General features: G+C 38.4%; 2 protein-coding genes, 1 long non-coding RNA gene and 1 pseudogene across 4 annotated transcripts; 3 read left to right on the plus strand and 1 right to left on the minus strand.

Moving 5' to 3' along the window:
• Window positions 1-1260: 1260 nt before the first annotated feature.
• On the minus strand, window positions 1261-6743 carry THAP5 (THAP domain containing 5). Its single transcript, XM_037511691.2, has 3 exons — window positions 6603-6743; window positions 2735-2927; window positions 1261-2275 (listed from the first exon to the last, which is right to left on the minus strand). Exons 1-3 carry the CDS (start codon window positions 6680-6682, stop codon window positions 1361-1363), a joined length of 1188 nt encoding a protein of 395 aa, XP_037367588.1. The 5' UTR covers window positions 6683-6743; the 3' UTR covers window positions 1261-1360.
• Window positions 2910-6020, plus strand: LOC129145338 (uncharacterized). Its single transcript, XR_008550822.1, has 3 exons — window positions 2910-3033; window positions 4689-4757; window positions 5831-6020. It is a non-coding gene; the product is annotated as an uncharacterized LOC129145338 (long non-coding RNA).
• Window positions 6744-7020: 277 nt separating the features above from the next.
• On the plus strand, window positions 7021-11070 carry DNAJB9 (DnaJ heat shock protein family (Hsp40) member B9). Of its 2 annotated transcripts, none has more exons than XM_037511687.2 (3): window positions 7021-7095; window positions 8418-8644; window positions 9555-11070. In XM_037511687.2, exons 2-3 carry the CDS (start codon window positions 8428-8430, stop codon window positions 10004-10006), a joined length of 669 nt encoding a protein of 222 aa, XP_037367584.1. In that variant the 5' UTR covers window positions 7021-7095; window positions 8418-8427; the 3' UTR covers window positions 10007-11070. The 2 variants fall into 2 exon arrangements, with proteins under 2 accessions (XP_037367584.1, XP_037367581.1); XM_037511684.2 differs by lacking the exon at window positions 7021-7095 and adding an exon at window positions 7124-7218.
• A 3086-nt stretch (window positions 11071-14156) lies between these two features.
• LOC119251380 (cytochrome c-like) lies at window positions 14157-14571 on the plus strand (annotated as a pseudogene).
• Window positions 14572-14796: the final 225 nt, after the last annotated feature.

A 14796-nucleotide genomic window follows, 5' to 3' on the forward strand; every position in this document is an offset into this window, starting at 1 on the left:
AGCCAGTAACAACTAGTCACTTGTAAAACAATTAGTATACTATTTGTGATGCAGTCAACTGATATTTATTGAGTAACTCCTATTTTTGAGGATCAAAAACATGTTTCCTTACAAAATTCTCCAAACCATTCTTCAGACAGTAACAGCAACTTTTACACAACTTTGAAAAAACTAAGAATCAGACTGAGAAGAAGTTGCTCAATAACATTAATAGCAACATATTTAATTATACTAATGGTCAATTTTAAGGGATCATCTATTTTGTACATTTCTGTTGTTACCAGAAAGTCTTTACTTTCACCTTTCTTTTTCTTAAATTTCTGTGACTGTAATCTCTATTTTTATTTATTTCAACATCAATTCTCTTTGTTATTTATCTCCCTAGGGTCATCACCATTATCTCTAATTTCTTGTTTACAAGTTTTAATAAAACATATATTAAGTGGGAATGTAGTATAAGTCTATCATTCTGGAATTTTAAGATGATACAAGCGAACATTTTAAAAAGCTATACCTAGTAAGTAGATATAAATGATTTCTAAAATATAATTATATATTTAAAAAATTAAGTCATTCAAATTTTTGGTTTATAAATATAACCTTAAATACAGGATATTCAGAGGCTTAAATGACTTTATGGTGGTTAGTCACAAATAAAGTATTGAAATATACATTCTTTGACGTTTAAAGTACCTCTCCTAAGAGCTGAGTTAATAGGTGGTTCCTTATTTTAGTTCAACTGGAATACAATTATAAAAGGAGTATTTTCTTTTAAATTACAGATAACTATAGTCAAGAAGTCAAACAACACAGAATTCAATAAATATTGAAGATGATCCAATAGTTAATAGTATAAAATCACGCCAACATCCAGTATTATGCAAGTGCAGATTATCTTACAGGAAAGTTCTATTAAAAGTATCCTAGTAGAAAGAGAAGGGAACTATAAAAAAACATAGTACATTAGAGATAAACTGTCCTTAATTTACAGATTAGAGGCTGAGTTTCAATCTTGATAACCCACCCAAGCCACATGCCAAAGGTAGAAGCAAGACTGATTCCTGAGCCTGACTACTTTTCTGGGCTCTTTTTACCTGTTCTCCATTTTATGACTAATCCTATTGTTCACTATACTTTAATTTGGAAAATTGTAAAGTAATGGCATGTTCTCTCTATAGCTCAACAACTTTGTTTTCAATGAAACAAACAGGATGCATTAGAGCATTTCTTAGTTTCAGGATGCATTAGAGCATTTCTTAGTTTCACTAAGATGAACACTTTATACAGGAAAAAGTTCACATTACACATAATTTGGTTTTGCTGCAAAAAGCTTACATAAAGTCATAGATTTAAAATTTTATTATATCATAGTAACTTCATATGTTGTGAAGTGATTTTCTACAATCTTGACATTCTCTTCAGATAGCCAGTTTTCCTGTTTTAGCTGCCTTATTAGAGCTTCTAAAGACTTCAGCCTTCCTAGAGTTTGTTGCTCTTGTAGCTCAAGAAGAGTTACCTTTGAATGTAATTTAGAGACTTTCTGCCAAAGATGTTCCTTATTAATGTCTTGTCTGCAGTAAGAATGTTCAATTTGTAAAACTTCTGTCTCGTAGTCCATATCCTTGTACGAGGAGTCTTCATTGTCTGTATCTTCCATTTCCACAGTTTCTTTTTGAGCAGGTAGGAACGAATTAACTGTAGGTTTGGAATTTTCTGCGGGTACAAAAATGGCAATAACAGATTCTTTATTTGTGTTTATTTCTTCAACTGTTTGAGCAATTGTGCTGAATAAGTATGGGTTTTCCTGTGCTGACTTAATTTCCATGGAATTATTTATAAAGTTTGGATGAGCATGATGATTGGTAGTTATTTCAAGCACTTCATGGGTTTCCAAAGACTGTTGAGTACCTTCTGAATTTGAAGTTGTCAAAGTAACAGTTGTAGATTTTGGAATCTCAAGAGATGTGTGAAAATCACTTTTACATATGCTTTGGTTAACTGATGTTTCCAAGGTTGATTCTGGTTTTCTGGTATCATGTTTAACTGGATTAAGAGTTAAAATGCTATTTTGTATACCTCCTGTTTTTGGAGCTGATGGCTTCACCAAGAAAGATGAATTAAGTAATTCTGCATGTTCAGGGAGGACATCTGTGATAACTGTATTTTTCTTTGGCTCATTTGATACAAATAATTCTTCTGACTTGGCTTTTATGCACACTTGTTTTTCATCTTCTAATTTTTTCCTTGGAGATTTTTTTTTGGAAGGGTCTTTTTCCTAGAAAATATTATTTTCAAATTCTAAAAATGATGTCCTTAACGGATTTACTCTTTTACTAGTGCTATTTAGTTATAACTTTGAGTAGCACACTGGACAAGCAAACTTACTGAATTAAAAAAAAAAAGTTGTTAACAACTCAAATATAAAGTGTTTTTCAAAAAGCATTAGTATATTAATTAAATGATGGGAACACCTCACATCATTCAAAAGACCAGCAAAAAGTCCTAGATCATTAACTTATATTAATAAGTTTGCAATTTATGTATGTTTTCTTTTGTTCCTCATAAGCTATACTTAACGAAATTAAAAAAAAAAAATCACAATTTTAGGAAAAGTACAAGCTAGTTATCTTTTTTCAGTCTGTTTTCCCAGCAGTTTCTCTCTCCACTCCCTCCACCTGATCATTAGCCCCCCTGCTCAGCTTCATCCCCCTCCCCTACTCCCTGCCTCCAATACCTGATTGTCTTCAGGTAAAGAAAATATTGTTGGAATTGCAGTATGTTTCAAATATCGAATACCCCATCTGATGTCAAGAGAATCAGGAGTAAAATGGTCACTACACAGGAATTGGTATTTACTGGGAACCCATGAATCTCGTTTCATGTTCTTTAACCATTTTTCAAGTCTTTCTTTGTCATGTAGAGGAAACCTGAAATCAAAAAAAGAAAACAACCTATGCATGAAGTGCTACAAAAGCAAGACAACCATCTCTATCACGAGAGCATCTTTATGACTACTACTAATCATTTCTGCAGGTAAGACGACGAAGATATACGAGGTATAGCCAAGACTTTGGTATGAGAACAATGGCTTGTAAAACAAAACTCAGTCTCTTCAAGCAAAATGTAGGAATACATACTTTATATGCATTTTTCCTAAACTGACAATAATCTGGACTCAATGTTTTTTTTTTTTTTTTTTTTTTAAGATTTATTTATTTATTTATACAAGCACTGGGTACAGTCAGAAGCGCGGGAGGGTGAGAGAATTCACCAGAGCCAAAGTGGGGAGCAGAACAGACAGACTGACAGAAGTACACTGCTGAGGGGAGCAGTGGGTGGCAGGAGAGGTCTGCATGCCTCAATGTGTTTTATATGCAAAATTGGACTAAGGCAGTATTTGACAGAAAACTTCTTTGTACCAGTCTAAACAGACTTGGATAAAAACATATTAAACAATAGTTACAGTGATTTAAATTTCTTTTGATGGCTTTATAAGAATACAGTTCAAGAGACACATTAAATAATTTTCTATTAAAAAATCAGTTAACAAAGTTAGAAGGAGAAAGACAAACACTGCATGATTTCACTCGTGTGGAATATAGAGAGTCAAAGCAAAGGAAGGACAAAACTAAGCCAAAACAAAGTCTGGAAATAGGACTGCAGAATTGAGGTTAATAGAGTGGGAGGGAGGCAGGAGGACTGAGGATTGGGGTGGGAACAACCAGGTGGGAGGCCTGTCTAAGGTAAAGGACTAGGGGTACTTTAGTGATAGGTCTGGTGTTTTGACACACATCTGAGAAGGTGTGACCCTACTCCCCTAAATCATATACAGTATGGTAAGCCAATGTTACCTCAATAAAAAAAGAGAAAAAATAATGATACAAGGTTTCTCATACAGAAAGCTGTTATATATTCCCCCCATCCCAACCATTTAGTGTATGCTTTGTAGTAACATGATTTTCCCCTCTAAATATTGATAACTTTATAAGATGCTAACAGAAAAAGTCTGTTACTTTCAAAGAAATATTTTTAAACACTGATATCCTTGTATAGAAAAAGATGATTTACTTTTAGAAGTTCTTACCATAGATACACTTTTTTTTTTTTTAAAGAGGCATGTATTTTTATTTATTTATATATTTGTTTGTACATGCACTGGGTACAGTCAGAAGTGCGGGAGGGTGAGAGAATCCACCAGAGCCAGAGCAGGGAGCAGAGCAGGCAGAAGGACCGAAGTACACTGCTGAGGGGAGCAGCGGGCGGCAGGAGAGGTCTGCGCGCCATGTGGGACCTTCCTCCGGTGGGTGGCCGAGGAGTAGCCGGGGCTCGAACCGGCGCCGCAGAGGCCTCGGGCAGCTTTGCAACCCAGCGCTCAACCGCTGCGTCACCGGGGAGGCCCTAGATACACTATTCATACATGGTTTGAAAATTTTTTAAACAACCTGAATAGGCATTTAGAGGTAAAAGTAAATTTTCTTTTCAAAAGGACCTGAAATTTGCTAGCCATGGATAAGTTTATACTTTTCCTGTTACATTTAAAACAAGAAACTGCCTTTTACAATGTTATGTAATTGCATGTATAAGGATATCTGAAAATTATTTCTATTGTACCTATGTTATCAAAACACTAAAAAATATACCTTGTGAATATTCTTGTTAATAACTACATTGCAATGTTTACTCAACAGGTACATCTTTAAGAAATTTTCCAGAGCAAATTTTCTGCACAGCGTAGTGTCTTAACAATGGCTTGACTGGTAATTTTGTTTCACTGTCTTATTAATTCCCAAGAAAGCATAAAATAAGCACAGTATAATTGAATACTATATGTATATAATAACTGAATTCCTGAATTAATATAAATTTAGACTGTAGCTTGCTATAGTGTTAGGATGAGCAAATTCATCGAGTTTGTTGCTATTAGGGGAATAAAACTAGTAGAGTTTTTTATTTTGTGGACTACCTATGAAATTTTTAAAACTCTTTTAAAAACAGCAGTTTCTTTAAGCTCATATTTTAATTTTTTTTTTTAATTTTTTTTTTTTTAATTTTTATAGAGGCATGTTTTTATTTATTTATTTATTTGTTTGTTTGTTTTGTTTATACATGCACTGGGTACAGTCAGAAGCGTGGGAGGGTGAGAGAATTCACCAGAGCCAGAGCGGGGAGCAGAGCAGGCAGAAGGACCGAAGTACACTGCTGAGGGGAGCAGCGGGCGGCAGGAGAGGTCTGCGCGCCATGTGGGACCCTCCTCTGGTGGCCGGGGAGCAGCCGGGGATCGAACCGGCGCTGCAGAGGCTGCGGGCAGCTTCGCAACCCAGCGCTCAACCGCTGCGCCACCGGGGAGGCCCTAAGCTCATATTTTAAAGAAAGAAACTTTAGACTTAAACTGGTATTATTTTTCCCTCTTTAAAAAGAATAAAAATGCAGACAAAAGTTAAAGAATATTTTATCCGGGGCCACCCCCACCCCCCAAGTATCTTTTACATCTTGTGGAAGGGCTTCATGGGAGATAATCCTGGAAATATTGCCACATAATGTGAATTATTTGGGGTTGTCAAGCTTTTTTTTCTCATTAGTTACAAAAAGCAACCGAATCACTATGAACAAAGAGGTCTAAATTAAAATACATTCCACAAAATAACTAATGAAAATTCAAAGTAAGAGGCAATCAGGTTAGAGGTAAAGAAATTATTTTTAAATGCAAGAAAAAATATTTTAAATATGCTGATTTTCATATATATTCAGCATGTACTGAGTACTAAGTGAAGTTTTACTTCTTTACACACACACTTAAGAGTGAATCAGGTATTATGTCTCCACTTTACAGATGACAGCTTAGCACCCAGAGTTTAATTAACTTGCAGGTCATCCAGTTACAAAGTGGTGGAGCCGGGATTAGATTGAACCTGTAAATCTGGTTGGAGCCTGGAATCTTAAAGATTACACCGTATTACTTCCCTGTTCTTCTGAATAAAAGTAAGTACCGTGGTTTCCTGGAAATATTGGCGGCACTGGTAATTGGGAATACTAACATCCTGCCCTCTGTGTGAAACGTGTAGAGAGCTTAGGCAGGAGATGGGTTATAATTCTTGCTTGCCACAAAACTTTCAAGGGCAGTTACCTAATGTTTCTGCAAGGCCTCAGTTTTCTTCAGGAGAAAACAGAATAAAAAAAAACATCTACAACAACACAGCAGAGTAGTAAGTTTAACTTGGAGTTAACCCACCCATCCGTCAGATTTGCGGTACTGTCCACAGCTGGGTGGGTAACATCGTATAATGCAATGAGGTCAGGTTAGGTGGGGAAACACTTTGAAAACATGATCACCGGGCAAACTTGACAGTTTTCCATGCGCTATCAACATCCAACCATGCCCCCGGCCTGGACGCCAGTCCAGCGTCCCCGCTCGGTTGGGGCATTTACAGGGAAAGTTGGTGGAGCCTTTATGCCCTCCTCCCGCGCGCGACCACCAAGCCCGAAGAGCCGGGGTGGGGGTGGGGGGTGGTGGTGGTGGTGGAATTTACAGAGCAGAGAAGAGACGCCCCAAAAGCCACACCACCAAAGGGAAAGACGGACGCTGCTGTCCTGGGGTCACTTACGGGTAAAAACTCAGCTTCCGGTCTTTACTGTTTCGCCCCCGGCGGTTCTTACAGCAAATCGCTGCGCAATAGCGGGGCATCGCTGCGGCGCGGCGCCGGGACAGCCCGGCGGGCTAGGGGCGACCCCGGCGGGCTAGGGGCGCAGGCTAGCCTTCCCGGTGAGGCGGGGCCACGGAGCAGGCCGCCGGAGTCACTGCGCCTGCGCCAGGCTCGGCCCCGCGTTAAGACGCCGCAACCAGCGACCCACTTCCGCCACTCCAGGGTTCAGCACCGCCCTTCGGAAGGGTGGGAGCCGGAAATGACGTAGAGTCTGAGCGGCAACAACAGTTTTCCACGTGCGCGTTGGGCGCCAGGGTCACGTGGGGACGCGGGAGCCAATAGGGGAGCGTTTCGTGTAGGTCGGCTCCTGAGGTGGCCGCGCCAGCAGCTGCCTCCCGCCAGTAGGGAGCGGGCCGAGAGGGGACGCGGGCGGCGGCGGCCGGAGGAGCTCGAGGTCTGTGTACTAGCCGCGGCGGGACGCGCGCGGGCTCCGGGAGGCCGCGGAGGCCGGAGTGAGGAGCCGGGCGTCCACCTCGTTGGCGCCTCGCCTCGGCGTAGGAACTGCAGCAGCCGGAGGGTGCGGACGGGGGCCGAAGCCCGGGTCGCGGGGTGGAGTTGATCGCGTTCCCGGGGCCTCGGCCGGGCTCTTTGTGGGCTCTCTCGGCCTCGGTGTCCGCCGCGATCGCCGCACAGGCTTCGGGCTGCTGGGTGTCCTCGAGGAGGGGGGACTGGGAAAAGGAGGTGGCCGAGCCGCACGGTTCTGCATTTTGGGTCTTGGGGTGTGCGCTTGGCCACCCCGGGTGTGGGAAGGCGCCTTCCAGGGCTGGTCCCCGGGCGGCGGCCGCCCCGACGGCGGAGCCTGCACGGTCGGGGCGTGTGCTTGCGGGGTGAGGGCGGACGGTCCTGTCCACTCGGCCACGGGCGGGGGGGGATCAAGGCCCTGCTGCCGTGAAGAGAAGTCAGTGTAAAGAAATGTCAGTCACTGAAAGCTGTGTGGTCTTTTCCGAGCCAGCAATAAAGTGTCAGATGTTCGACTTGAAACTGCGGGATAACGTTTACTAAGCCAGTGAGAGGCCTCCCTGTCAGTTTCAGACCCGCCCTTTGACTAGGGAAACAACCTGCTGTCGGGCACGGTCCACAGTGCACTCTGGGTTTGTGGTCTTTAAACCGGGAGCTTGCACTTGATCCTTGGTACCCGTGACTGTGAGTAACTGTGGAAAGAAGTAAGCCACCTGCTAATTACGCTGAGAAAAGGCCACAGGAGAGGAAGGCAGGCAGTTTCCACAAACTATACCGCCTTTCGTCAGCCTTGTTATGTCATCATAGGTTATTAGGGACTCCTGTGGTACAGTGCTCAAAAAAAACAGGAGCGCTGCTGCTTGAACCTTATTTCTTGAACTCAGGAAATCTGTGCTACCAAGAATTCTAAGTTAAAACTTCTTAAAAGTTCGGGAAATATTTTAATGGCTACTGGAGAGTTTAAAAATAAGGATTTATCTCAGGTACAGACGATGCTAGTTGATCTTTCTCGCGGCTTTGGCAGAAAATTTGATTTCTATTAATTATGAGTTTTAAGTGAGTTATTTACCCTTGCTTTTTTGTTAAATGTTTGACCTTTTAAAAAAAAATTGCAGTCTGCTGTATTACTTGTTTTATTGTGGTATTTGCAATCCATGGCTTACGATGCTGAAATGAAAGCTGAACTTGCTACTTTCTTATAAAGGGAATAAAGCTAGTAGTATGTTGGGCTAAATTTTTTTTTCTTTTCTCTTTCAGGATATTAGAAATGGCTACTCCCCAATCAGTTTTTATCTTCGCAATCTGCATTTTAATGATAACAGAATTAATTTTGGCCTCAAAAAGTTACTATGATATCCTAGGTGTGCCAAAATCGGCATCAGAGCGCCAAATCAAGAAGGCCTTTCACAAGTTGGCCATGAAATACCATCCAGACAAAAATAAGAGCCCTGATGCTGAAGCAAAATTCAGAGAGATTGCGGAAGGTAAGTAAATGACGCTCTCTGGTCTCACCGGCATTAGCTAATGAAGGAGAAATGATAGTTAATATGTGAATCTATTTGAAGTTTTTGTGAAGATGAGAAAAAGAGTGAGAGCTCCATTTAAATATAGCAAGATTCTCGGAGACATAACATTGAATAGACATAACATTGAATACACATTAAAAATATTGAAAACATATTTTTTTAAATTATAAATCCACTTATTATTTCTAAGTCAAAAGGAATTTTAGGTGCCCCAATTTAGAACTAACATAAAATAGTATTTTTACCAAGTATTGAGATTAAATATAAATATATTAACTGTAAAAAAATTAAAATACTCTCTAAAATGTTTGTTCCCTCCCCACCCCCTTTGACTTGATCAACAATTCAAAGTCACTTTTGCCTTTAATGGAAAAACAAAACAAATTTTGACTGGATTAGTTGTAAAACAGATTGCAGCTCCTGAGCATTCAAGTCAGTCATGATGGGTAGAGGTATTTGAGTAAGGTCTGGAATTAAGCATTTACTTGAATTATTAAGAAAGTGAAAAATCGAATTTCTACCTAATTGGTTATATTTGATGGTTACTTTCTTTAATGCATGCAGTGGTTTTACACAAATAATATGAAAAATAACCTACTCACATTTATTGGTAGTAATGTGGCATCCATTTAACATATTTATTGGACGAGGCATTGTGCTAAATGCTTGTAATATGCAGTCAGTAAGATGAAAATCCTGCCTTTTATAACTTTCATTTTAATTTTATTCTTATGGGTATAGTGTTTTGGTATTACTTGTGATGTATGATTCTAAATATAGGGTTGAATTCACTTACTTGAGGAGGTTTACATTTCAGTAATTTTGATTAATTTTCTTTCAGTTACTAAAGTATTTTTATTTCTTTCAGCATATGAAACACTCTCAGATGCTAATAGGCGAAAAGAATATGATACGTTGGGACACAGTGCTTTTACTAATGGCAAAGGACAAAGAGGTAGTGGAAGTTCTTTTGAGCAGTCATTTAACTTCAATTTTGATGACTTTATTAAAGACTTTGGTTTTTTTGGTCAAAACCAAAACACTCGGTCCAAGAAGCATTTTGAAAATCACTTCCAGACACGCCAGGATGGTTCCAGTAGACAGAGGTATCATTTCCAGGAGTTTTCTTTTGGAGGTGGACTATTTGATGACATGTTTGAAGATATGGAAAAAATGTTTTCTTTCAGTGGTTTTGACACCACCAATCGGCACACAGTACAGACTGAAAATAGATTCCATGGATCTAGCAAGCACTGTAGGACTGTCACTCAACGAAGAGGAAATATGGTTACTACATACACTGACTGTTCAGGACAGTAGTTGGTTCTATTTCAGTTCTCACTAAACCCAACTAGTTGACTCTTCCTCAATATCTTTGCAAAACAATTTTCTGTGAACTATTTTGACAAGTGCATGATTTCTTTTAACTTGATGTAGCTATTGAATATGTTTAAATTGTTTTTGACAAATTAAGCAACCTTCAGCTAGTAGAGAAATAGCTAAATATTAATTTTCCTGATTAGGAAAGATTCTTTTTTAAGAAAAAAATATAATTCTTCCTGGTCTTTTTTCTTTCCCTGCCCTTGGGCATCTTAATATGGCCAGTTTCACTACCAAGAAAAGATTGAGTTTGCCTGATAAATATTTAAAGATTAAACTTTAAGAGTTGTGGTAGATTTAAATTGTATGAACTTGAATGATTTTTGCAGTGAAGTGTTGCTAATTTAAAATTGCATGCTCTAGCATCTCTGACAGAGGTTGCTAAATGTACATGAAACTATAATTGGTCTGTTCAGCAAAGGATAGCAGTATCTTGGTTCATTTCCACTGAAGGCTTTAGAAAGGCATGGTATAATAGTTACTGCAGAACTATGCCTTTCTTTGTTAGAGTTGGGGTACAGGAAATGATTGTAATGCTTATAGTCATGAAGGCTAAAGGAAAGTTGAAAATTTATGAAATATTGCCAAGAGATTGTTACATGTTTGGTCTCCAGCTAATGATTTTGTAGTATTCAAGTCATAGCTACTTTTACTATCTTTTACATTTCTTTCTTAGTTGTTGGCGCTCTAGGTCTTAATATGGATTTATATATATATTTTGTGTGTGTGGTTCCTCTTCTCTGCACTCACCTTTATCTAGAAATTGACTAATACCTCATTCTGTTTGTAAAAACAGCCAGTAATTTCTGTGCAACCTTATTATGTGCAATATTTTTAAATCCTAAGAAATGTGTGCTTTTGTTTTCAGATGTTCTGATTTCTTTAGTTCTGCACTTTTCCATGTTATACTCCATATGAGTATTAATCCTATGGATACATATTAAAACTAGTAAATGTCTCATACAAATTGAGTGTGTGAGTTGAGAAAAATATAATATTTACAATGTAGTGTTCTCTGTTGTCATTTTATTGTTAAACTTTATTCTGTAATTCCGAAGGTGTATGGAGGGTATATAAGCAATGGGCTACTTATATTGAGCATAGACCATATTTCAGAAGTTACTTTTGACTAACCTGAAACCCTGATATGACCTTGTTTGGTTGCCATTTGGTAATTTTTCTTCCTTTCATATCTCCTCTCACAAATGTTGGTAGCTTGATTTTTTAATTATAATTTTGTTTATTCTTGCCACCTTGCCATCCTTTCCTCTGTTCGTAAAAAGCAGACTTAGCATAAAGCTGTTTTTATTAACAATTATCTTTAATTTGAAAACATAGAAGAAAATGAACTTATTCTATTACATTTATGTAACTTAATTATTTCCTGGAAGTTATACCTACTACTTTAGTTTGGTAATAAAAAAACAATTATACCTTCAGTTTTGATCTGATGGTTATCTATATAGCCTAACAACAAATAAGGCAAAAAGAAGTCCTATTTACAAACCAGGAATAACTTTTAGGATTATTTTAATATTGTTGGCATCTATCCTCTTTTTTCTCCAGGACCTGATTATTGTCTGTGTTGTTTTTTTTTCTCTATTCTTAACATTCATTTGACTCCTTTTTTTTTAAACCTCCCTTTGGCTTTATGCCATAAGTTTTGCAAGAAGAAATGGGCCTTGAATCATACACACTTAAGATACAAACTGAAAGTCAGGAAAAATATTTATTATACAGTGTGTTTAGTTTGACATATAAACAATTGGATATTACATCAGTAATCATAAAAACATATTCCTTTATTTCTGAAGTTTATTTTTTGGCTTAACACAATAGGAGGATTTCTTTTGCTCAAAAATCAGCAAGTCAGGCAGCTTCCTTTTTAAAATTTACTTTTTAATTGAAGTAACATTGCATCATAATATAAATTCTAGGTGTGCAGCAAAAATCAGTATGTATGTATACTACATTAATTTCACTCAAAGTCCGCTTCTACCCTACGACACATAATTGTCTGATTTACCTGCACCCATTTTGTCTTGCCTTCTGGTAACTACAAATTAAGTTTTATGGCCTAAAAGTTTGTTTTTCTTTTATTTAGTTCATCTGTTTTTTCTGTGTATCACATAAGTGAAGTTATATGGTTTTTGTATGACTTATTTCAGGAAGCATAATATGTTAACATCCATGCTGTTGCAAATGACAAAATTTCATGTTTTGTACAACAGAGTGGTATTCCATTGTGTGTATACCACATTTTTATCTATTTGTAGAAGGGCAAAGTTACATTGTTTCTAGCTCTTGTAAATAGTCTGCTTTGAGCATGGGAGTGTATATAGCTTAGCTTTAGACCTTTTGTGAGAAGTGGAGTAAGGATCACATGGAATTTCTTTTTTTAATTTTTTTTGGACTCAATGACTGCTTTCCATAATGACTGCACATTCCCCATCAATAGTGTATCAGGGTTTCTTTCTCTTCCATCCTGTCTAGCACTTGTTTTTCTTTTTTTTGGCATCATAGCCATTTTAATAGATGTAGGATATCTTATGGTTTTGATTTGCATTTCCCTAATAATGAAGAGATGAACATCTTTTCATGTACTTAGTAGGCATCTGTATGTCTTCTTTGGAGAAGGGTCTATTCAGGTGAGCCCATTTTTTAATTGGGCTGTTTAATTTTTTTTTGTTGTTGAATTTTATGAGTTCTTTGTGTATTTTAACCCCTTATTGGGCAGATAATGTCTCTCATTCAGTTTGGTTTCTTTTTATTTTTTTATTTTTAAAGATTTATTTATTTATTTATTTATACAAGCACTGGGTACAGTCAGAAGTGCGGGAGGGTGAGAATTCACCAGAGCCAGAGCAGGGATCAGAACAGGCAGATTGACGAAATACACTGCTGAGGGGAGCAGTGGGCGCTGCAGGAGAGGTCTGCCCGCCACGTGGAACCCTCGCTGGCGGATGCGGGCAGCTTCGCAACCCAGTGCTCAACCGCTGCACCACCAGGGGAGGCCCTCTTTTTATTTTTGATGCAAGCATCTTGCACTATGCAGAGTATATTTTTAGAGTCTCATTTGTTTTTGTATTCTATCTTTCACTATAGGTTATGTAATCAATTGATTCTAAGTAGGTATCTGTTTTTTAATAAAAACAAAAATAGTATTTTTTAAAACTGATAAAGACTAATGATTTAAGCATGTTATTTTCAATTTTAATGACAAGCACCAGAAAATCTAACAGAAACTGCTAACAGTAACTTCTGAAGAATGGAATTGGGAGGCAGGGGAAACATACTTTGCATTTTATATCAACCTATAATGTTTGAATTTCTGTTTATGAATGAATGTATTTTCCCCTACATTAGTGTATTTTTAAAGAAAAAAGTCTGGTGTATTGGTTTAGATGCTTGGAACTAGCAGAAAACCCCTACATTATATTACTGAAGCAATAAGAAGCTTATTATCTGATATATGGTGTCCAGAAGTCAGGCAGCTCTTGGAGTTATGATATGTCAGGAATCTGTCCGTTGTAGCTGTCTTGGCTCCGATCTGTGTTGGATTTGTCCTGATGGTTGTTATCAAAAATGAAACCTCTACAATGTCCTCAAAGCCTTTCTATCTCATCTGGCCAGAAATGTTTCATGGTGTTACATGTCCATGCCCAACTCAATCAGTAACAAGGGGAATATGGCCACCATGATTATTTTAGAGCAGTCAAGACCACCCACTGTGGCCAGGGGCTTTCTTCCTTAAAACTCAGCCTCAGAGAAACTTTGTGGAGTGATCAGCAAAAGAGCTGTATTAAAAATGAGTGCTGTTGGGCCTCCCGGTGGTGCAGCGGTTGAGCGCTGGGATGCTAAGCTGCCCGCAGCCTCTGCAGTGCCAGTTCGATCCCTGGCTGCAGGCAAGGGTCCTACATGGCGCGCAGACCTCTCCTGCTGCCCGCTGCTCCCCTCAGCAGTGTACTTCAGTCCTTCTGCCTGCTCTGCTCCCCACCCTGGCTTTGGTGAATTCTCTCACCCTCCCGTGCTTCTGACTGTACCCAGTGCTTGTATGAATAAATAAATAAATAAATCTTTAAAAAAAATAATGAGTGCTGTTGAGAATGGCAAGAAGATTTTTTTTCCAGAAGTGTGCCCAGTGCCACCCATGGAAAAGAGGCAAACACAAAGTTAAGCCAAATCTCCATGGTGAGTTTGGGTGGAAGGTCAGGTCACTGATTGTCTTACACACATGCCAACAAGAACTAAGGCATCATCTAGAAAGAGGACACCCTGATGGAGTATTTGGAGAATCCCAAGAAGTACATCCTGGAACAAAAATTATCTTTGAGGGTATTAAGAAGTCAGAAAGGGCAGAGTTGGTATCTTACCTCAAAATAGTTACCAATGAGTAATGGCACTGCATTTATTACAAAATACAAATGTCTCTTTTTGTGTGTACCATATTTGAATTGATCTCAAACACCCAATCTCCGATCATGAATGACTCGCAAAATTTTATTTTTGACGGTCCTGATTTAAATAACATTGGCTTGTGGATAAATGAATATGATTGCCTTTTTGGATTTTGTTAGTAATTCTAGCACAGCAAGTATAGTCACTGTTTCTCCTTCTAAAGATTTAATTGGACTTGATTAGCAATCTTCAACTTTTCACAGAGATATGAATGTCATCTCAAAACCTGTAGAAAATTGGTTTATATTTAGATTTATATAACTGGGTCTACT

This window comes from Talpa occidentalis, unplaced genomic scaffold (genome assembly GCF_014898055.3).
Source record: "Talpa occidentalis isolate TD23 unplaced genomic scaffold, MPIMG_talOcc4v2.1, whole genome shotgun sequence".
Classification (NCBI taxonomy): Eukaryota; Metazoa; Chordata; class Mammalia; order Eulipotyphla; family Talpidae; genus Talpa; species Talpa occidentalis.